The 22,646-nt window shown below is 36.0% G+C and overlaps 1 protein-coding gene across 2 annotated transcripts in view; it reads right to left on the reverse strand.

The window, feature by feature from the left end:
- LOC131059843 (ribose-phosphate pyrophosphokinase 4) overlaps positions 1-22,646 on the reverse strand; it is a 137,623-nt gene that overhangs the window by 55,849 nt on the left and 59,128 nt on the right. For both annotated transcript variants that reach the window (XM_057992893.2, XM_057992892.2), the window contains exons 2-5: positions 17,286-17,601; positions 689-784; positions 409-477; positions 173-301 (exon numbers count right to left, since the gene is read on the reverse strand). In XM_057992893.2, coding sequence (XP_057848876.1) covers positions 173-301; positions 409-477; positions 689-784; positions 17,286-17,601 — 610 coding nt within the window. The remainder of the gene's footprint in view (positions 1-172; positions 302-408; positions 478-688; positions 785-17,285; positions 17,602-22,646) is intronic.

Consider the following 22,646-nt stretch of genomic DNA (forward strand, 5'->3'; position numbering starts at 1 on the left):
TCTAGGACTTTATATGTCAGTGAATAGTTCTTTGCCAATGAAGTTATATTCTGTGAAATCCAAGGAAATTTCTTACTCTTAAATCATTTTTGAATTTTACTCTTTTCTTTCTCATAGCCAAAGGAAGAAAGGAATACACAAGAGTCAAGAAACTTATGTATAACATTCATACCTGACATTCAATAAGGGTACTACCAGACTGCACTAGATCGTCTACTATGACAACATGTCGGCCTGCAGGATTACCCTCCTTGAGACGTACAAATCGTTGATCACCTTCCCGGACCTTTGTACAGATAACCTGAAATTTGACTTCAAGTGCTAAAATAATTCTTGCACTGAAATATTAATCTATATCTCTTATTGGAAGGAGTATGATTGAATTCAGCATGGAAAAGAAATGCATACAGTAGGAAAGTGCTGCAGCTGTTTGTGAAACCGTTTCCAAGAACCCTCATCTGGAAAAGCTATGCTTATCTGAAAAATGCACAGATGAATGATATTATTTTAAAAAAATAAAAGTCTTTATATTATGAATGCATCTTGATCTGAGTGCAAATGTACATAAATTATCTGGGAATGCCAAGTTTATAGACTAATGCTGAGAATCCTAGAATGCGCATAATATCTTATACTGCTCTGAAATAAGTAGTATGGAAATATTTGATGAAGCCCTCAAACAGCTCACGTTCTCAGAATCAGGAAGTTCATAAAGCCGATGTTTAAGCAATGGAATGCCACTTTCAAAGCATGGCAGGACATTATCCCCAAAGTAGAATCTCTCCTGAATTTCATAAAACAGAACAGAGTTTTGTTAATGTTCTCCATAGACCATGGAGAAATAAAAATTTACAAGAGTCTCCTGAAGACAATGCTCACAGAATGGCATACAATACATAAGAGATCTAACTTTGCACAATAACAAGGCAAAAGAAATATACAATTAGGCAGAAGGTAATATCTGCACTAGCCCTATAACATGTAACAACTAACTAAATGAAAAATTAGAAGGCAATCCAGAAGAAACAACCAAAATAAAGCATAAAAAAAAATATGATGCTAAGATTATTATCTTGTCAAAATAGAGAGGAAAGAAAACTACCTGTGACCTCATTGTCTCTGCTAACAACCACTAAACTCAGCAACAAAGTCAAAAATAATATTTCGGATTTTCCTGGGTCCAAGTTTTAGAGGTACATTGATTGATTAAAGATACACAGAGCATGGGCAATCACAATGAACATATTAGCAATAAGATGAGCATATCAGCATGATGGCATATCATAACGAACCACTCACGTCCATTGAATGGCACAATAAACTCTATTAAATAAACGCAATCACATATGGAGAATGCATCTATCATAATCCTTTATTTACAACAGAACCGTTCACCATCATTGTGAGCATTTGATCACCAAACACTTTATTCACTTTCATTATATATGCTTTATTACATTCCATTTCATACTAGATTAATGACTATTTATCACAAAGCAAGCTGACTTTTTAGTTTTTTCACAAGTATATATAATGCTAAATGTAAAGCATAAAACTTCAATTGTAACAAATCCAGTCAATGTGGCAAATAATCCTCATTGAGAGAATTTGGTTACTACATTGACAATTGTGGGAAAAGGCTACAAGACGCCTTCTCACAAAGACTTGAGTGGGAGGTTAGTTAATTTAAATTTTTTGATAATTTATAGTTTATACTTACAGTAATTTATGTTAAATTCTAGACTAAATTTATGTTCTTTAATTTAAAGTAATTTATGTTGAATTCAAGCTAGTTTTTGTTTAGAATTAAAATACTTAATTTCACTTTGTATTTGTAGGTTGCTCATTGATGCAACTGATAGGGCAACAATAGTGGTAGAAGATCAAAGAAAAGAATGGGAAAAATATGGGTGCACTATTTTTTCTGATGGCTGGACGTAGGGGAAGAACCACACCATCATTAATTTTTTGGTACCTTGCAAAAATGATGTGGTTTTTTTGAAATTGGTGGATGCCTCCAACAAAGTGAAAAATGCAAAATCTTTGGCTCTAATGTTGGTGGAAGTTGTCATGGAGGTGGGAATTGAAAATGCAGTGCAAATAATAATTGATGATGCAGCAGCATATGTGGTGGCTTAGAGAATCCTCCAAGAGAAACACGGGGCACTTTTTTGGACACTTTGTACAACACATGTCCTTGACATTCTTTTGGAGGACATAGGCAAACTTGATTGGATGACACCAATTGTAGATGATGCAAGGAGGATCACAAAATTTATCTACAATCACCCTTGGGTTCTTCACTTGATGAGAGATCACACCCAAGGGAAAGAGTTGGTAAGATTGAGTGTCACAAGGCTTGCAACAATTTTCTTAGCGTTGCAAAGCATTCTTGGTTCATAGACGGCTTTCAAACAAATATTTGTGAGTCAAGCATACATCTTATTTGAAGAAGCCTAAAGGGAAGAGAGTTGCATGCATAGTCTTCGACAACCAGTTTGCACAAAGAGCTACAGAGATTGTGAAGGTAACTTCAAAACTTTGAATTTAAATTCAAATTGAATATTTAATTATTTTTTTTTAATTTAAGTCTTTCATTGTAAATTTGTAACTTTAATCTTTTTGTATTTTTAAATTGTACGTGTCGGAGCCCTTGGTTAGAGTTCTCCACCTAGTAGATGGGGATCAAACCCCAATGGGGTATCTTTATGAGGCCATGGATAGGACCAAGGAGTCTATCAGAAATTATTATAAGGGAGACTGCCTCAAATTTGATCCATATGGGAGATTATTGATAGGTGGAATAATCAACTCCACCAACCCATTCATGTAGGAGGGTACTTCCTCAACCCCGAATTTTTTTACTAAAATCCCAATGGAAAGGTTATGGTGGGCCTCACAAGCATTCAGAGGATGGCACCCCAAGTTGAGGTGAGAGACCTCATTGTCAATGAATTGCAAAGTTATAGGGAATCAAAACGGATGCTCTTTTCTTTAGAGCTAGCTAGGCAAGGAAGAACCACTCAAACACCAAGTAAAAAATTTGGAGTGTTTCACATGCATCTTACAAGTTACAAATTTCAAATTTACAAGTTTACAACTATTGATATTTTGATAAAATATGTTTTGACTTTGCTTTCTAACTCTTCGATATTTTATTTTGTAGAGTCTTGGTGGACAAAATTGAGGTGGAAATACCCCAAATCTCCAAAGATTTGACCTCTGCATCTTATGCCAACCTTGTAGTGCATCCAACTATAAGTACAATTGGAGCTTGTTTGAGGCCATCCACACGAAGAAGAGGAACAAATTAGCTCAAAAACGCCTCAATAACCTTGTCTTTATGCAATACAATCTTCAATTGCATACAAGAAAGGTAGAGGAAATATCAAATGATCCAATTGATTTGGATGAGATAGATCCTTACAATGGTTGGACAATGCGGGATGAGCAGCCTCCATTGTTTACAGAGGATGAGATCTATGATTTGGAGAGGCAAGCATTGGAGGAGTAGGGAGCATTGGGATTGGGTAGCATTGATGAGGTTGGGGAGTCATTGCCACCAACATCTACATCCAAGATGGAGGTCAAGCCATAGCCTGTCATACCAACCGAGGCAAAGGAGCCATAGCAGACTCTTAGGACTAGACACTCTAGTTCTACCCCTCCCCTAGTTTTTAGTAGAGCTGGGAAGAGGAAGATGTAAAATGTTTTAAGGTAGTACTTACTTTTAGTTTTACCAAAATAGTTTACTATTTTCATTTTGTTTCAAACTATCAACCACCAGCATTCCACATGAGGATGCCATTTTGTACCCAATTCGCATTCAAATCAATCAAATATAAATAGACTCAACTTGCTTCTTTTATGTACTCTTTTATGGACTCACTAGATGCAACTTATAATTGAATTTTGCAAAAAAAAAATGTGTTTCTAATGAAATTTAAGCAATTTTTTAAGTTCTCGAGTTTTTTTAAGTAATGTCTCTCTTGTTTGCAGCTTGAGATGTGTAGGTCTTGGCATGTTCCAACCATGTTTCTAGGGATGTGTGGATTGCGATTTTGTTTTGCCTTGGTGTGATCATTCTATGTTCTACTTCAGTGTGTATTGGGTGCCTTTTGTATCATGATGCGTACAGACCACCCACATGTTCAAAATGGAGATTCCTCAACATGTCGATCATTGGTGTTTTTGCATTGAGATGCATGTATGTATTACTATGCCTAATTCTTTGTGTGGACCTAATGTGCTCTTTGGTAATGATATTTCATGTGTTGTGTAAGTAATGGCAATTTATCTAATTTGGTATGCTTAAATTTCATGATGTTTGAAATATTGGTTAGATGAGGATTAAATGTGATTGTGGCATTAAAATGTGTGTTGAGATGATATGATAATGTGATTTTGATTTATATTGCTTGAGATATTAATGTTGATGTTGAAATTAAATGATAATATGTTTATATGAGTTAAATGAGATAAAAGTTATTTATGTGATATTTAACCCCATTGGGGGAAATTGTATGTGCTTCGGCTATTATGTACATGCACAAGCACCCTTGATTTGTGCTGAGTGGTTGCAGGTATAGGGTATTGACTTCACTTGGCTACACAAATCTAAGCATACCCCGATGATGGTTATGAGATGTCACATTGGCCAAATATGTTTAACTCTACCGTACTCAGTTCAAGTATGATTTTCTATGTTAATGCTAGTGTTATACCCTAGATATCATGTTTGGTAACATTTCGGAAACCCCATTCCCCTATGTGATCAACCTGTGAAGAGTGTTTGGGAGTTTGTCTAATTTGCATTTTTTATAAAATTTAGTGTTGATATGATTTTAGCGATTTAATGATTATTTATTGTTTCGAGAATATTTATATGGCGCTCATTTTAATATGCATTTCATTAGGGTGAGTTTATGAATGTGGAATTAAAGTTATATTCAATTATTTATTTATTTTATTATTTTATTTTCAAAAAGTCAATATGGTTTTATAAGGGAATTAGTTCATTTTGACACCATCAATTGTTGGTCATTTTTGAGAGCATGAAACCGTCTTTACGCATGAAATTTGAAATAGTGATTGTGGAGTCAATTTTGAGGGGGGGTTGATGAGAATTGTTGCAAAAGATTAGGATTGGGAAGGGGATTAAGCTGCTTCGTGATTTTTCCCTTTCATTTGGCGTATTTGAAGATTTTCATGTTTCAATTTTGGAGCAATCTTTAGGTAGGAATTTCATTTCTCATTCTTTTTGTTTCTAGTTGCTTTTGAATGAATTGTATGATTAAAAGATCTATTTACCTTGTTTAGACCAATCCATTTGGATGAGTAGATTAATTATTGTGAGTAGATGAAGTTTCCATTTTATACTATTATCATGCCCATTTTTTTGTAGAATGATGAAAATATCATTTTTATGTTAAAACTACGTTGTTGGACACCTAAGGACCAAAAGGGTATTCTTAGAATTTAGAATATTGAAATTTGAATTTTATGTGTTCTTGAAGCTATTTTAATGGAGGATTATACTATTCACCAATTTTGAGGAATTTTGGGAAAATGTTTAAAAAGTGAATTTTTTGTGAAATTTTGATGGATTATTATGTGGAATGATGGATTTATAGTATGAAATTTTGGTTTGGATCAGTTTCGATCCTATTTCATGTGGTTACTGCATTTTGTGAAAGTATGGCTATTTGACAAAAAAAGTTGTGAAATTAAGAGAATTGTGATGTTGTTTCAATTTGATATTGGATTTGATTTCCGCATTCGTTGGAACGTGATGAGCCTACGGTAGGTATTAGAGTCAACGATGGGAGTGGCATCCAATGGGAGTCAAGGCACAAAGGGGCATCCAAGATAACCCATTGGGACGTTATGTAATAGGTGAAAAATAATGAAAAATAATGAAAAATGAACCAAGATAATGGATGCCCCTCTCATGCCTTGAGTGCTCGTAAAGATTTGTGATTACTTGGGAAGACTTGTCGTCGATGGGAGGTGGATCTGGTAAGATCAAGTCCCTTCATATGTTGGAGAAACTACTTAGTTCCACGTGAGCCATCCTTTCGCACTATGCGATGGCACTCTCCACTTTTGCTCTCTAACATCTAGCCCTATAGTTGAGTAGCACCTGGAAGATGTTCATGCCTTCCCTGTTGGTGTTGAGTTATTGATGATTATGTGATTTCTATGTACGATTGGCCTATGATGTTGTGTTTATAGCGCGTGCTTGGATGTCGTGTATTTCCATGCTTTGATGCTATATACTTTGCATGTTAGATTGGGTGTTGCATCTCTCATGTTGTCCTGCATGCATGAATGAGTGTTTGTGCCCTTTGTGACTATCTCCTTGCACAGAGGGAGTGGACCGTTTGGTTCCATGTGGTCAGGTGGCATGTAGACCACTATTGGGATCTAGGGAATATCGAACTGAGCATGCTCAATGGATTCTTCTCATGTTTTTCTTATGCATTTTGGCTATTGCAATGAAATGTAATTTGTATAATTCAAGGATGTTTGAATCATATGGTATGTAAAGATTGTAATGTTGTATTTTGGACTTTCTTCAAGAAGGATTTGTACTCGAATGTATATGCAATTGATTTAAGCAGTTGCGTGTGTCAGTGTTGGTACCGAGCACAAGATATCTTGCATCTTGTTTTCAATTTGAATGTTGCATATGGTTAAAATGTATGTAGGAATCTTCTTTTTGGTTTTAAAATGAATCTAGTTGCATTTGAATTGTCTTGGAGGGTTTTGTAGATCCCTCATGTCGTTGTCATATCTTCTAGTGGCAAACCATATCTTGTTGTGACATTTCCGAGTTCATTGGAGACCTTTGGATGCATCTTGAAAAGGGTTGTAAACATAAGTGTCGTTTGGATGTGTCCTTGCTTGTTTTAGCTAAGGACAGGAGTGTAGGATGTTGGCAAGGTATTTTTGCATCTCCCCATCATCTCCTTTTGTGCGTCAGCAACGTCTAGTGTCCAAGGAAGTCTTTCTTCTTCCTTCTTCCCCAAGTCTTTCTAGTGTTTTCCTATTCTTGGAGCTTCGTGGGCACCTTTTGTATAGTCCAATTTATTTGGGATGTCCTAGTGACCAATCCCCGCCTTTGGGAAGCTCATTAGTGAGGATAGATGCGCATTCGGAGGACTACAATGTGGGTGCTAGTTTGCCAAGGACATCAATGCACAAATTGGACACTAGCACACAAGGATGCCAACGTGTTGTGTTATTGTCCCTCTGGCACGCTAGTGTCCTAGGTGTGCGCCCTAGTCCATCTAGAGCGCCAATGTCTTCAATTGTCTGTGGGTGGGAATTTCGGGCCCCAAAAGGGGGTGTCCTGTTCACGAAAATTGTTTGTCAAGTCTTGGAGAGTCTAGGGAACCTCTGACATGGTCCTTGTGTGTTTTCAATAAGAATTTTCAGTGCCGTGTGCATCAGTTTGTGTGCCTTTGCTTGAAGATGGTCGTCTATTGCACCTAGGACCAAGAAGATTGTTGAGTTTGTCGAGAGAAGTCTCATAAGGTCTTGTGAAGTTTTGTAGAGGTTGAAACCCCTTGTTGATCATCCCTATGGTGTCCTAAGCCTTCCTCTAGGGTTGGTTGGCATTTAGGGACCTCAGTCTTCCACTTGTGCATAGTTGAGTTGAGACAAGATGTTGTATGTGAATTGTTTGAGCTAGTGAACTTCATATTGTGGTGTAAGTGTTTGGGCTCGAGTTAATCAGCCTATTTGATGTGGATTGGAGGATGATGATTCCCTCATCCCATCCCGATGTCATTTTGTGAGAGGAGGCGATCATGATGTGTGTCGATCATTGTCAAGGATTTGTTCTTCCTATCTCTCCTCTGCTGAGGATATGTTATTGTTTAATTTATTTTTTATTTCCTTGCTATTAAAAAAAATTAAATAAATTAAAAACATTATTATGCATTCCTATGCTAATTCCTATTTAGTCTGGGTCCATTTTGATGGAATGCCAAAATACATCTACATATCAACAAGTAACACACTCTTTTGCTAAGTTTGGCTCATGACACAATATAGCCAATTATTTAATGATTTTTTATTTCCTTGCTATAATAATAATTAAATAAAACAAAAACATTACTATGCATTCCCATGCTAATTGCTATTTAGTCTGGGTCTGTTTTGATGGAATGCCAGAATACATCTACATATCAACAAGTAGCACACTCTTTTGCTAAGTTTGGCTCATGACCCAATACTGCCAATTAATTAATGAAACTAGATTCCCATTAAGAGATTTTATTCTTGTATAAATGTATTTATGCATCATTCATAAATAATATAATTATTCAAATATCAAAACCCGAAATACCTAACATTATTCACACACATGCAACCTAAGTACATGAGTCTAGGTGAGCATGTATGTGTTAATCTTATCATAAAAGTTCACCTCCACTTGCTAGAACCTTTTCCTCAATGATACTCTCTCCAACTTGAGAGAATGCCAACAATTGCTATCACACTTGCACAACTAGTTGTCAACATTAACATTTCAGCAATACTCAACATAATCAAATTGTCTACCTAGTTGTTTTCATTTAACAATTAGTACAATAATTCAATGATTAAGCTAGGCTAATTTAATAAGATGTAACACGCACCAATTCTAAAGAGATTGGTTGTCTAGAAAACAAAGGAATGAACATGGAGATCCTTAGCTCAACCTTCATCTTTGTGTTTTACCCTATTGCTTCTTGTCACCCCATTTTTCAATTTTCAATGTGGAATTCGATATTGCTAAGATGTAGATTGAGATGGAGAGAATATGATATAGATATATGAAAAGAAAAATGGAGAATCAAGTCGAGACTTGAGACTACGCACTTGGATTGCTTAAGCATTACATAGCAGCTAGTCTAACATGTATTACTAACATGTGTTGAGGTTGTGTTGAAGGGTTCTACCAAGTCTTGCAAAACAAGCCGAAGTTTGTCCTATAGTGAACCTAGGTGTAATGTCCCCACTTTGAAATAGAATTTAATAATAAATGATAATAATAAAATTAAAACATTAAAAATTAAATTAAAATATAAAATAATATAATTAAATATGATTAATTAAAAATTAATTAAGTTAATGAAAAGTCAAAAGACATGAAAGGAAAAGTTGTGACTCCCTCAACAATGAGATATAAAAGGGAGAAGAAAACCTCATTTGAGAGGGGGGGATAATTTGGAAATGAGAAGTGCAGATCTGACTTAGATAATGAGTGCAGATCTGATTATGAAAGGCTGTGTCCCTTTCAAAGGGTAGAATAATGAAGAGTTGCACTCTTTCAAAGGGTGCTAATGGTGAAAGGGTATGTCTCTTGCCAAATGGCATACATGATGAAGAGGTGTGACCTCTCCCTCAAATTGAGAGATATAAAGGGAAGGAATCAAAAGCATCTAGTGACATCACCAAGGATCAGATCAGATAAGATCAGAACTGTTATTAAGTTACAGGCAGCAACATCCTCATTCTTGGTGGTATGCATGAGGATGTGTTTAATAAGTATGCTTAATATATGAAGCCTGATAATGTTCTTATGCAGAATTAATTGTAATATTAATATGAACTGCAATATGTATGGCAGTCATACTTAATTTCATATATATTCATAATACATAAGAAATTAGTATACTTATAGTCTAAATCATGTTATTACTGTGAGTATTTAAGAAGATGGGAATGAGATGTTCCAAAGAGGGGCAGTCCAAATCCAAGCAATAGGTTAAGTCCCAAGATAGGGTGGGGATCAGCGACCCGTAAGCCTTGAGGGTATAGAGTCTAGATCCAAGAGAGGTAAGGGCTTGGATCTGTAAAGTTTGAGGGAACCTATTGTAGTTGGTCTCTAAGCGCTTTGGTAACATACATATCCTCCTTCTTCCTTAAAGCTGAAGTAGTACAAGAGGTTGGTACATTGCATTAAGATTTATGGATTAGGGATGATAGAATTAATTATCTAGTATGATAAATTGACAATTTATTCATTAATGATTGATAAATAATTTGAACCATGACAACTTTGAATAGGGAACATTACACTAGGTGAATCCAAGTCTCTTTGGCAAGACCCTAAAAGGGCCCACAAGATATTCAAACCAAGACCCAAACAGTCATCTCCCCTTCTTGCACCTAGCTCAGTTTGAGGTCTCCATTAGCCTATTCCCAAGTTCCCATAGGCTAAGTGGATGTGATTAGGGGACTCAGTGTCCTAAGGTGAACTATTTAAGTGATTTTTAGAGATTTCGGAAAACTTTCTATTTTTGGCATATTTCTATTTTCAGTAAGTGCTATTTTTAGCACTAGGTCTTGGCCTTTGTTCCTCTTTCAATACAGTTCAATGGTTTCCGGTTTTGGACTTGGTTAGTTCTTATGTTTTAGAAAGATATTAAATTTATTCCCTGTCTTTATAAAGTTGCTTTATAACATGTACCCCCTTGTGCCTCGCCTAGTAACATGGTGACTTGAAGTTGTTTTAAAAGAGACTAGTTAGCTTTCCTAATGTTAAGCCAAGAAAGGGGGGGGGAATTCACTATTTTTTTAAATTCACAATTTTTTTTAAAAGTTTATTTTATTCACTTCCTATTGTGACACCAAGATGGGAATAGAGAAATAAAGTGAATCAAAAAATTATTATATTTGAGAGCTCCAAAAGTTCGACCCTCTTGAGGTTATTTCTCATGTGCTTTGAAAACGGTTTTGGAGGGAAATTGATTCCAAATTGAAGAGTGGTTGCCCCAATTTATCTTTCACTCTTTATATTCATATTTTGAGCTCTCACTTGGTATACTTTCTTCGACAACTTAAGGTAATGTTGCTATAATGCTTCCAAAATTCATCTTTACCGGTTGGAGGACAAAAACCCTCTGCTACATAGCTGGTTTGGGTGGTGAAAGGCCCACCCTAGCTGGCTAGTGTTCAAGTTATAAGATCTTTCAGTGATTTTGGCTTGTTGGGTGATTGGGGAGTTGAATAAAATGAAGATATATTCAGTATTTTGAAGTGGGTTTATTGGTTTTGATGTGGTGTGTGGATTTTGGTTGTGTACTTTGAGTTTAGAAGATTATATTCAATTTGGTGTGAATTTTCTTTGTTCTAGAAGTGTTTTTTCTTGAGTAGCTGGGAATCAAAGATTTACTCATAACTCTTGAAGACGTTCAGGCTATCATTTGGGTATTGTTCCTTTGGATTCACCATAGCTGGGCAACCTCTTTGCAGTATTCATTTGTGATGTTTGGCAAAGAACTGATTTTTAAAACTACAATCACCCCTACAAGGTCGTACTATTTTTCTTGTCTTGGGTTTTCAGACTGAACTAAAATCTGCAATATCAGAAGTCTGCAATCTGCATTCTGAGGTGCTCTTGCATTGTAAATTGATTCCTTAATGAGAAGATACAGTACGGGGTTGATTGGCACTTGCACTTATGCTTTTCTGAGGAATTGGAATGTGTTTGTTGCATAGTTACAAGAATCTGCCAGAATTGTCGTGTCTTGCCAATTCCCGAGGCGAGGCAATCTTGCAGAATCTACAAGCTTCAAGACTCGAACTTGCCGAGTCTAACGAAGGCTAGCAGAGTCTCAACAGACTCGCTGAGTCTGACCGAGCTAGTAGAGTCTCAGCAGAGTCTCAGAGTCTGACCGAGGGTGCATGAAACAAGTTTTCAATCCTTAAAAATCTCTGAATTTCTTGGGTTTTTCAATTTGTCAAGTCTTTGCCGAGTCTGGGCGCCAAGTCCAACTCTAAGTCCAAAATAAGCTTGCTGAGTTCAAAGCGAGTCCAAGTCTTGTAACACTGGTTTGTTGTTCATTTGAATATCTGAAAATTGCATTGTTTGGTCTATGAACAGATCTGAAATTAAATTCCTGAATCTGATTTCAGCTTGTGAATCAAATCTCTTTGATATTGTAATTCAGTTATTATATCTTGAATGTAATACAAAGATATTCCGGGTCTTGTGTCACCGGTTTGTTGTTCATAATTGCATTGTTTGGTCTATGAACAGATCTGATATTAATTCCTTGAATCTGATTTCAGCTTGTGAATCAAATCTCTTTGATATTGCAATTCAGTTATTATATGCTTGAAAATGTAATACAAAGATATTCTCTTGCAATGTTATGATATTATCCATGTATGCAATCATATTGTTGAATGAAACTTGAAAACAAAACACTTCTGCATTTCCGTCTATTTCTATCAACTAAACAAAAAAAAATCAGGTATGGTCATTACAAACACCATTAGAACTAGACCAAGATCTAGGGATTTTGTAAGATGAACTGATAACATAGCCCTAGTTCAACGTTTTAATGCCAGGGGGTTGTAGAATTGTTAATGTTGTTAATGATTCACATAGAGATGGTGTAGATTCAATTGCCTACTAATCATGCCTTGAAGGATTTAAAAAGTGCATTGCTCACAATTATGGCAAGCCCATAGGTAACATGTAATGTCCCCTTCTCCCTAGTACTCAGACATTGATGGAGTCTGGCCTATTACTCGACCCTCGTAGGCCAAGGAGTTGTTAAGAGGGTCGTTTGAGCAGTTGCTTGTGGCTTCACATTCTATTTCTATATGATTTTTGTTGAGATAATGTATTCTCACGTATGATGTCACGTATGATGTTAATTGCACTTTCTAATATAATGATATTTTAATATAATCTAAAGTGCAATTAAATAATATTTTTTTATTGAAAGGGAATCTTCTAGAAGGGAACCAATCCATTGGAGAAAAAGAATAAATAGAGGGGGTCGGTTCATTGTTGGGCATCGATTATTTGACATCTGTATTGTGTATTTGAGCTTGTGGAGCCTAAGGTTTCTGCAGTTGGTTACTTGTCTTTGGGAATGATACCTCCCATAGATAGCATAACTGAGGGAGTGAAACATCTCTTGAAGGGTTGCAGCTGGAGATGATAACTCAGTCATCTCATTGAGCTTAATTTGTGGCCAAAGGCCATCTTGCTAGGGTTCGATTATGGAAGTTTAATGAAGATAATCTTGATGCTAATGATCCTCACCAATTTGCTATAAGGAGCTGATTGTATCTACCAAAAGTTCTGAGTTGTATTCTCAGTCACTGTTTCAGACATTGCCATGATTGAAGACGGACCACAATTTTGCACATAGAGCCCATGGAAGCCACGATTTCATCTCCTGATTGGAGCGCTTTCATCCTAGGGTTTGATTGATGGTTTTTGGTGTGGAAGGAGGTCCGTAGCAGCTGCTGTTCAAGTCATTGAAGTCTCAGACAAAATGGAACAGGTTCCACGATTTTGCTTATAGCACTTCATTAGTGCTTCGATTTCATACCTTGGCTGGAGCGCTCACCTTAGGAGAAGTCCACGATGCCTTTGGAAGCTTAGAAGGGGGCATTCAACTTGGTATTAATTTATTTACAGTCTGAAGTGTTCAGAACAGGGGCGGCACTGAGAAACATTTGACTTGGCGTCAAAGAGGTCTCATTTTGGTGGCTATTGCTTGCTTCTTCAATTCCAGCAATAGGCGACTTATCCTACCAGGTTCTTTCATGAATTTGTAGTGCATTGATCAGATAAACAAATTGTTGTTGTAGATGCCATTATTTAGAATATATCATTAATGTAAGACAATAGTCAAGACATCTATTTGTTATTTGTATTTGGTTTTGCAAATAATAAAGGAGAATTAGTTGCAGCTCTCTACATGATCATATGCCTATATTCATAATATTAGGAGTTTGCATGCCAAGTGTTTGTCGAAATGTCTCTTGGCTATAGATGCTCAATTATCAATTGAAATTCAGATATATGTATGGCAAAAAACCAAATGAGTTATTAAATGCAGCAAGTTATGGTTTTGATATTATAAGATTACTTTTGCAAAGCATTTCTTGTGCCCTAGTGTCAATAACACGCAGAATTATACTAGCTGTCCAAAACTGCATACACGCAAGTTATTCAGTCTGAAAGCTAGAACAGTGGGTTGAAGGTTATCAGACAACTGTTCGTCAATATTCCCTACACATTTCCGCCATATAACAGCAGGGGATATTACAGTCCATGTATGCAATCATATTGTTGAATGAAACTTGAAAACAAAACACTTCTGCATTTCCATCTATTTCTATCAACTAAACAAAAAAAAATCAGGTATGGTCATTACAAACACCATTAGAACTAGACCAAGATCTAGGGATTTTGTAAGATGAACTGATAACATAGCCCTAGTTCAACGTTTTAATGCCAGGGGGTTGTAGAATTGTTAATGTTGTTAATGATTCACATAGAGATGGTGTAGATTCAAATGCCTACTAATCATGCCTTGAAGGATTTAAAAAGTACATTGCTCACAATTATGGCAAGCCCATAGATAACAAATTCAACTTCTTCCTCTCTTCCACTTCATTCTTTCATTCTTTATTTGTTGTAATTGACTTTATGAATCCAATGGATAAGGATTCTAGGATTCTTTGTCCTTTTAAGCAAGAATAACCAGTTAAGTCCCCTGAAATGTAGCCTAAATATCATGTACTAATTTCCCAAATTTTACTTACAATTTTAAAATTAGCATATAAAAAATCATTCAATATAAATTAAAAATTATAGCAATGGAAATAACTGAATTCTGAATTAATAATGGTGCTCACAAGCTTAACAAAAATATTTGCAGCATCATCAAAGTGATCACCACCCTGACAAATAAAAGGTAAGAATTCCAAAGCCATGATGAAACACTAAATGTCATACAAACACATCAATCTCTCCAACTTCAACCTTTTACCAAAACATAACTCAAAAGTCCAAACACCTCCAAAACAAGATCGAGTATGCACCACATTCTCCAAACTCGCCAAAACAACAACCACAACAAATTGTTCACATCAAACTAATGCCAACCACAAATAGACCTACATATAACATATATACCACGACTCTCATCACTTTATAATCCACTATCCTGCTCAAGGTTACCTTCTCCCCTTGTAACAAAACACACCAAGCTGATCATGTGCAAAAACCCTTTAGACCATTGATACTACAATCCAATGAAAATAGCCTATGAAAGGCATATATACCTCCTAGGGCTCCCATTGCATGAGTAACGTCTAGTTTGGTACCAACTGAAGCAACTCAAAGTCTACCAAATAGCACTTCACAAAAGGTGGGGCTAATAATCAAATCATTTAGTACAAAGAACACACATTCAATGATTTGTAAACCGCAACTAACTTGCTGCAAAACAAAGCATACTTCCACAAATAGTTTTCTGCTCACTCTCTCACCTATGATCTCCAATTCTCTCAAATTCTCCAAATCACAAATGATATACATTAAAAGAGTATATATATTGTTGCTAAAAAAACAATGAAGTACAACAACAGTAGATGACCACAACAGTGATCATACTAGATGAATAAGAACCTCTAGGAAGAAACATAAGACCGTAGAGAGAAACTACAAATCATATCATATCCTTCTACCAACATCACCAAGTGCAAAGCTATGTCAAGTAAGACCCCTTATAGAAAACCCCGATTGAAAATCCTTAACAACAACCAACCGTTCAATCTCATAGATCAAAAAAAGCATATGTATCTAAAATAACCAACATGGATGTAAGCTTCTATAACCAAAGAAAATCAAACTCAAAACCACTCCAAAACTAGGAATTCAGCCCAAGAACGTCTCCTAAACTTCTCATAAATATCATCATAAATTAAATGCATATGCACAAGGAGATAACCATGCCAAACATTCCTCAAATGCATCCCCCAAAACTAACAAAATATATTTGAAAACAAGGTGGACAATACCTATCAAATGATTTTTTGTCGAATATACCAAGAGTGGGAAATGAGATTGCTACACCAAAACACACCTAGCCACAATGACTCTCCAAAAACTATCTCCTCTCAAGTCCATCATGAAATCACGTCCATATCCAAGTGAAAGGCTCCTCAGACTTGCTGTTGAAACCTCATCAAAGAGTAACCATCTCAACATGAGTCTCTAATACCCAAAAGAACTCCAGCCTCACCTCTATCTCTAAATATCCATGTGTACCTACAGCGGATCAATGCATGCCAAAATCTAAATGCAACACTGCAGTATCATGAAGCTCCCTAGAAAGATCAATGGGCGGTGGGGTTTTGCGAGGGGTATAATGATATTTGGCATTTTCATTGTTCAATGCATATGTTTCAGTTTCAAATTTCATTTGTTATTCCTTATACATTTTTTATAACTACTTTTTTAAGTACAATATATATTTTCTCCACCCTCCCCAAAAACTAGGCCCTTGGTCCGCCATGCCTACATCCCCATATCACCCCCCCAATCCCGCCATGCCCAAGAGCCATGGAACTTAGATAAAAAGGTTATAATAATTTGTGCACGGTTAATTCACCTTATTGCCTCTCTTCTCACTTAAAAATTATTACATAAATGACTTTTTCACCCACCTTTAAATTGCATGAGATCAAACCACATCTAATTTTTTATTTTTTTACAAATTACATATAATCAATCTTATACATGGAAAAATTAAAATCACTGTAACACTAATAGTCCTAAAACATTAATTTTCTCTGCCAAATAAGTTGGGGAAAGCTGCACCTGTAAACTGCATAAATAAAGCCTCAAGCTCTATACTTATAGTTTTATCTTTTGGCAATTTCCTTTGCAGAAATATTAACCTTGGCAATTTAATTTTGTGCAAACTGTTAAACCCATCTTGACAAGGAACACGAAAAGCAGTAGCTTGTGTGTTAATATTATTCTATCTTAACAACACACTTAAATCATGGGTACTTTTTCACACAAGAACCCATCTCTGAGGAGCTTGAATGGTCTACTTTGTAACTACTGCATTTACATGATGCCAACTTCCTTTACAATTGTGACCCACATCAAGTAGTGCAGAAGACAGACAGTTTAAGCTGTCTATCATGCAAACATTTTTCATGGTAGAGCCATTTCACCTAGTAAAATAAACAGTTTCAGGTTTCAAACATTTTGAAGTATTTTATGCAATGAAACATGTACAACTCAGTAAGAACATCAAAATTCAAAACCCTTGTGACAGAAATTGATTCAATCTTCTCAGAATTTACCAAACTTGCAATTTTTAACACCATCGCTCAATAGAGATGGATTCTGCAATTTTGAATAAGATAACAAATCACTGATGCATATTCATATTATTATATCATTACATGAGAATTAGTAACTTCAAATTTTAAAAACTATAAAGAGATCTAGGACCCACCTGCAATGCATGAATGTCAAAGATGACCAAACTTGTTGGTCCACCTCTAGAAATGGGTATGTTTGACAAAATTCTAGCGAGAGTGAATGCTGTAGCCACATCTCCCTCCTCCTCCATGCGCTCATAAGATCCAGTAGGAAAGAATGGCAGAACAAGAGTAAAAGATGACACAAACATCCTGGGCAAGGCATAAATGATGGAAAGCTGCTCAAAAATGACACCAGGAGAGCTGAATGAGGCTAGAAAAGCTACATGTTGTCCTCGGATACCATGGGCATTTGAAATGAAGAGGTTGGGGAACCCATCAGCAAAAGTCCTAGATAAATGACATGATATTAAATTAGATTAAGTATTGAAGTCGAGAGGAAACAAATATTGAAGAGATTAAAAAATCATCTTTGGAATACACTCCAAGTTTTAGTCATTTATAGACATCAATACAATTAACATTCATTTCATTTTGCATACAGAGAAATTGCATGCACTGCAATTTGTTGGTTAGCCTCCATAATCAGAAACAATCAGTAACTTCAGACATTGTATGATAATGGATTCCCAGATGCATTATATCATCACAACTTTATTTTGAATTGTCTCTTTTCCTTTTTACTGTAAAAAAATGAATCTCACCCCAAATAGAGACCCACAATCAGAATCAAGATGCAACATTCAGGACTTGAAATCTAATCTGGCATGATCATCCAGATAAATTATAATAAATGTGGTTTCCTCAGATATCAATCATGGAACAGCCTCTCATATTTGCTAGCAGCTTAGAATATGTCTTCTCATTTCAGATTCCTCAGACACATTCAAAGCATTTACCCCAAGGCTAATAGGAGAAAGTGACTTAAAAGTCACAAAAAATAGAGATTACATAGAATAAGACTGTCCTTTTCCATCTAACACAATACAAAACAGCAATTCAAGCATGCCATAAAACTAAGTTAAATTTCAAAAGATAAGGTCTAGCAGTTTGGTAATTGTAACAATAGATTCTGGTTACAATCAAACCCCAGAACTTGTTAAGATCAAGGATATTTTTGTAACGTCCCTAGCTGGAATATTAGATAACTTTACAGATTTTTCAAAATTAGAACACAAACCCTAGCACTTTCTGGTCACCGAGGTCCTGATGTGGGAAAGGTGAACAATTAGCAATTAAATTCACTTACAGGCCGCAAGCCACATAGTTTACAATTTAGGCAAAATTGTAAGATAAATATGTTGACTCTGACAGAATGCTTTCCAAAGTAATGCATACAATTATGAATTATCCAACCAGAATTAAGAAGTGCAGATCTTGGAGGCTACACCATCCATAAACTGCCTCAGATACTCTCGAACAGCTCACCAATTCCAGATTCTGCAATCCTGGCTACTCAAAGCAATCTTCATATGAGTGAAAACAATGAATACCGCCCTTACTTCCACAGAACAGTCATAGATATGCAAGTAAACATTATACCAAAGCAATGTAAAGCAAGAAATTAGAGTAACACCCACAAGACAATGACTGAAACACAGAGTTTGGGTCTAGAGAAACTCATAAAGGGGAAAAACTCCAGCTTGTATGAACAAATCACTCTCCAAATCCACTATAACCAGTAAGTACAATCAAGAAAGATAAATGTAGGTCTAGAGCTGCTGACGTTTACAACTCTTCAACAAGTGAAAAGTGTTAAACCATCCATCTTTGAGCTACTTGGTCTCATACCCTGCTCTAGCACTGGTTGCCAAAGCATAAAACTGCTAACAATGATAATAAACAAGGGTGCCTACCCCCATACCATCTTGCAACATGCTCAAGTAGATGTTGGTTCCTTCCAAGAAATGAAAAGTCAAGAACAATGATGTCTAGAAGATGAAACAAACCAACACAACCCTTTATATTACATGCCACATTCAAACTAAATTGTTCATCGATTTACTAGTAATTTGCTTGCAAGTTTCAAGTCATTTGTCGGGGCAATTAAGTTGTTCATTGAGACAATCAAACAGTTTGGCAAGGCAAACAAGCCATTCAACCCCTATGTAAGCAGCAATCCTACAAATGTTAGCCAAAATCATCATTTTTTGGAACTACACACAAAATTTTCTTCCCCAAGATGCCCTAGATCATCCTTAACTGTTATCAACCCTTTACCATCTTCTAATTGTGTCAAAATGGCAGAAATGTCTAATGGAAATATACCTTGATTTAACTCCTCAACTTAAGTGGGGAAAACGCAACCTTAAAATCATGACCAAGACTCAATTTTTGGATTGCTCATACGCAATTAGGATGCTTTTGGTCCCAAAAGCTCAAGATTCGTAAGATGTGGAAATTTCTTTCCAAAAACATACTTAGGGTACCATTTTTTTTTGTTAGAAGTTGTTCTTCAACCCAACCAACCATGTTCCATAGCCTCTTGCATATTTGCCTCTCCTTTTGAAGTACCACATCTTGTTCAAGCTCCTACTATGGACCTAGATTGAGATCTTCCATTGATGATAACACCAACTTTTCTTCCTCATCCAACATTGATGGCTCAAACAATCATAAACTTTTTATGTTAACCACCAAATACAATTTTATGTATGGTAGCAAGTCAAGCCAAAAAGGCACTTTTATTTACTTACTTCAGAATTCAAAAAGGCCCATACCTCAAAGTCTCCATCTTTATTGCTGCTCCTTGAAGTTTGTCCTTGCCCAAATGCAACCAAACTTAATCACCCACCTTGAATTTGTGTTTTGTGCAGTGTTGATCATATCATGTCTTAAACTTCTCTTGGTCGTCCTTATGCTTCTCTTGTACATAGAGCTGCACTTAATATACTAAAAGAACTTTTCAGCCCTATTCAGCTCTGAGCCAACATTCTTATCTTTCTTACATGGCTGTTCTACAAACACATCAAGCACGCTAGGAGGTAAAAAGCCATAACATGTCTGAAATGGCAAAAGATCCAATTGTAGGAATGTTCCTATGTATGCTATGCTCTCATCCCATGTCTTAAGATGTTTTAGATTATGTCCATGAAGAAGATGAACCAATTTCCTATTAACCACTTCAGTTTGTCCATCCATTTGTGGACAAAAAGTTGTGATTCTTTTCAACTTGGAATCCATTTTCTCCCAAAGTGTGCACCAGAACTTACCAAGAAACCTCAAATACCAATCTGAAATCACACTTTGTGGCAAACCAAAGTGGATCCAAAGTCAAAACATTAGCAAAAAAACAATTCACTGCATCCTTTCATGTCAAAGACTTTTTACATAGAACTAAAACACAAATCTTTCTAAAAATTTTAACCACCACAGAGAAATAATCATGAACTTTCCTTGTCATGGGCAGCCCTCCAACCAAATCCATTGAAATTTTCTCCCATGGACAAGTTGGGACTAGAAGTAACCGATACAATCCTGATTTCCAATTATTAGTTTTGCTTACATTGCATAACTTACACCTACAAACAAATTTTGTGACACCCTTCTCCATATAAAGCCAATGAACATAATGCTGCAAGTTGGAAACTGTTTTCGTAACCCAAAAAAATGACCAGCTATTCTAGAAGGATGTGATTCTATTAAAAAATACCATTCTCCTCTCTTTTGGAATGCATAACAAATTGCACTTGAAGCATAAACCATCCTTTACACTAAAATCGGCTTTTGGCTGTAAAATATAATGCTTACCTTCTCTTAACTGTTGATATAATTCCCCAAAATCCTTGTCATGCTCGTAATCCTCTACACAAACTTCTTTTCCACATGGCTTGAGAAATGATAAAGTAGAAATAGCTGAAATTAATGATGGCCTAGATAATAAATCTGCAAGTTTATTTGTTGTACCATTTTTGTATTCAATAATCAGGTGGAACTGTTGAAGGAAGCCCATCCTTCCGTAATGCATCACTGAAGTTTTCTTTGAGCTTGAAGGTCCTACGATGGTTGATGATCCATATGCACTATAGTTTATTTGACCAACAAGAAATGTTTATACTTCTTAGCTACCAATGCGTACAACTCATTGTCATAAATGCAATACCCAAGGGCAGATCAGCAAAATAACTTTGAATTGTAATAAATAGGTCTTCCACATTGTAATAGAACAGCCCCTGTAGCATAATTGCTTGCATCTATTGCACCCTCAAAAGAAAGTTCCAAATTGGATAAAGCCAATACAGGTGCATTGCTGATTTGCTTCTTTAACTCATCAAAAGTTCTCTATTGTATGTTAGTGTTTTAATTCACACATTTTAACGTGAAACAAAACAAAAGAAATGTGAGCTACTCTTTGAATTAGAATGGGAAGTTCCCTATAAAATAAACTAACCTAATCTAAACAATATGTACTTACTATTTACAATTTGTACAAGTTTTCTAATGTGGTTTATGCTCTCAAGGCAAGAGGGTTTTTATGCTTTTTCACTTAAAGAAATTCCTAATCTAAGAGGATTCATGAACAGCGGTACTCATGGTAAAATCATAAACCATTCTCATGGCTTGTGGCAACTATGGGGCTACTTCTCAAGTCTGCAATACACCAGAGTGCCTCCTAGATGCTTGTGGTAACACCAAGAGCAACCTACACTCTTTAGCAAGTGTTGTACATAATCCAGCAATGGTGCAGAGCATTTCACACAAAGACAAACACTTCTAATTTAAACATAAAGTCTGTGATACACCAGAGTGCCTCCTATATGCTTGTGGTGACACCAATAGCAACCTGCACTCTTTAACAAGTGTCACGCATAGTTTAACAATGTAAAGAGCATTTAACACAAAGGCAAACACTTCTTCATTAAAATACTTCATCCAAACAACATTTTTACCATAGCTTCATCAAGACCCCATACAACTTTCGGTAGTCCAATTCACAAAGCTTCTTATTGCATCATTCTAACTGCCACTCAACAAGCTTTGAGTAATGTGATCAATGCAATGACCAAGTGGCAGCCATGAGGCTCGCAGTATGCCAAGTCATTCAACAACTCATCAAGGGCATGCCAACAATTTGCTCAAATCTACAACCATCAAGAGTTGTCAAATATAGGAAACAGTTCCACCTCTATAGGAGACAATTCAACTTAACTAGTGACTCCTTGCCTCCACAACATGAATCTTTGTAATCTATCTATACCTTTGTATCATAGCTTGTAAACATCAGTATTCAAGCAAACATATAGGTAGATAACAGAAGATAGAAACCATACACCTTTCTCAAGGGTATGCTATGTACAAAATAGACAATCAAATAACAATATATTTACTATTTTGATTCTAGATCTCTGTCTTTCTCTATTCTATCTCATAAGTCGACTTCATCTACATCCTCGTTTAGAGAGTTGTCCACCAAGATTCAAACATTGGGCCCCCGA

Source organism: Cryptomeria japonica, chromosome 10 (assembly GCF_030272615.1).
Source record: "Cryptomeria japonica chromosome 10, Sugi_1.0, whole genome shotgun sequence".
NCBI lineage: Eukaryota > Viridiplantae > Streptophyta > Pinopsida > Cupressales > Cupressaceae > Cryptomeria > Cryptomeria japonica.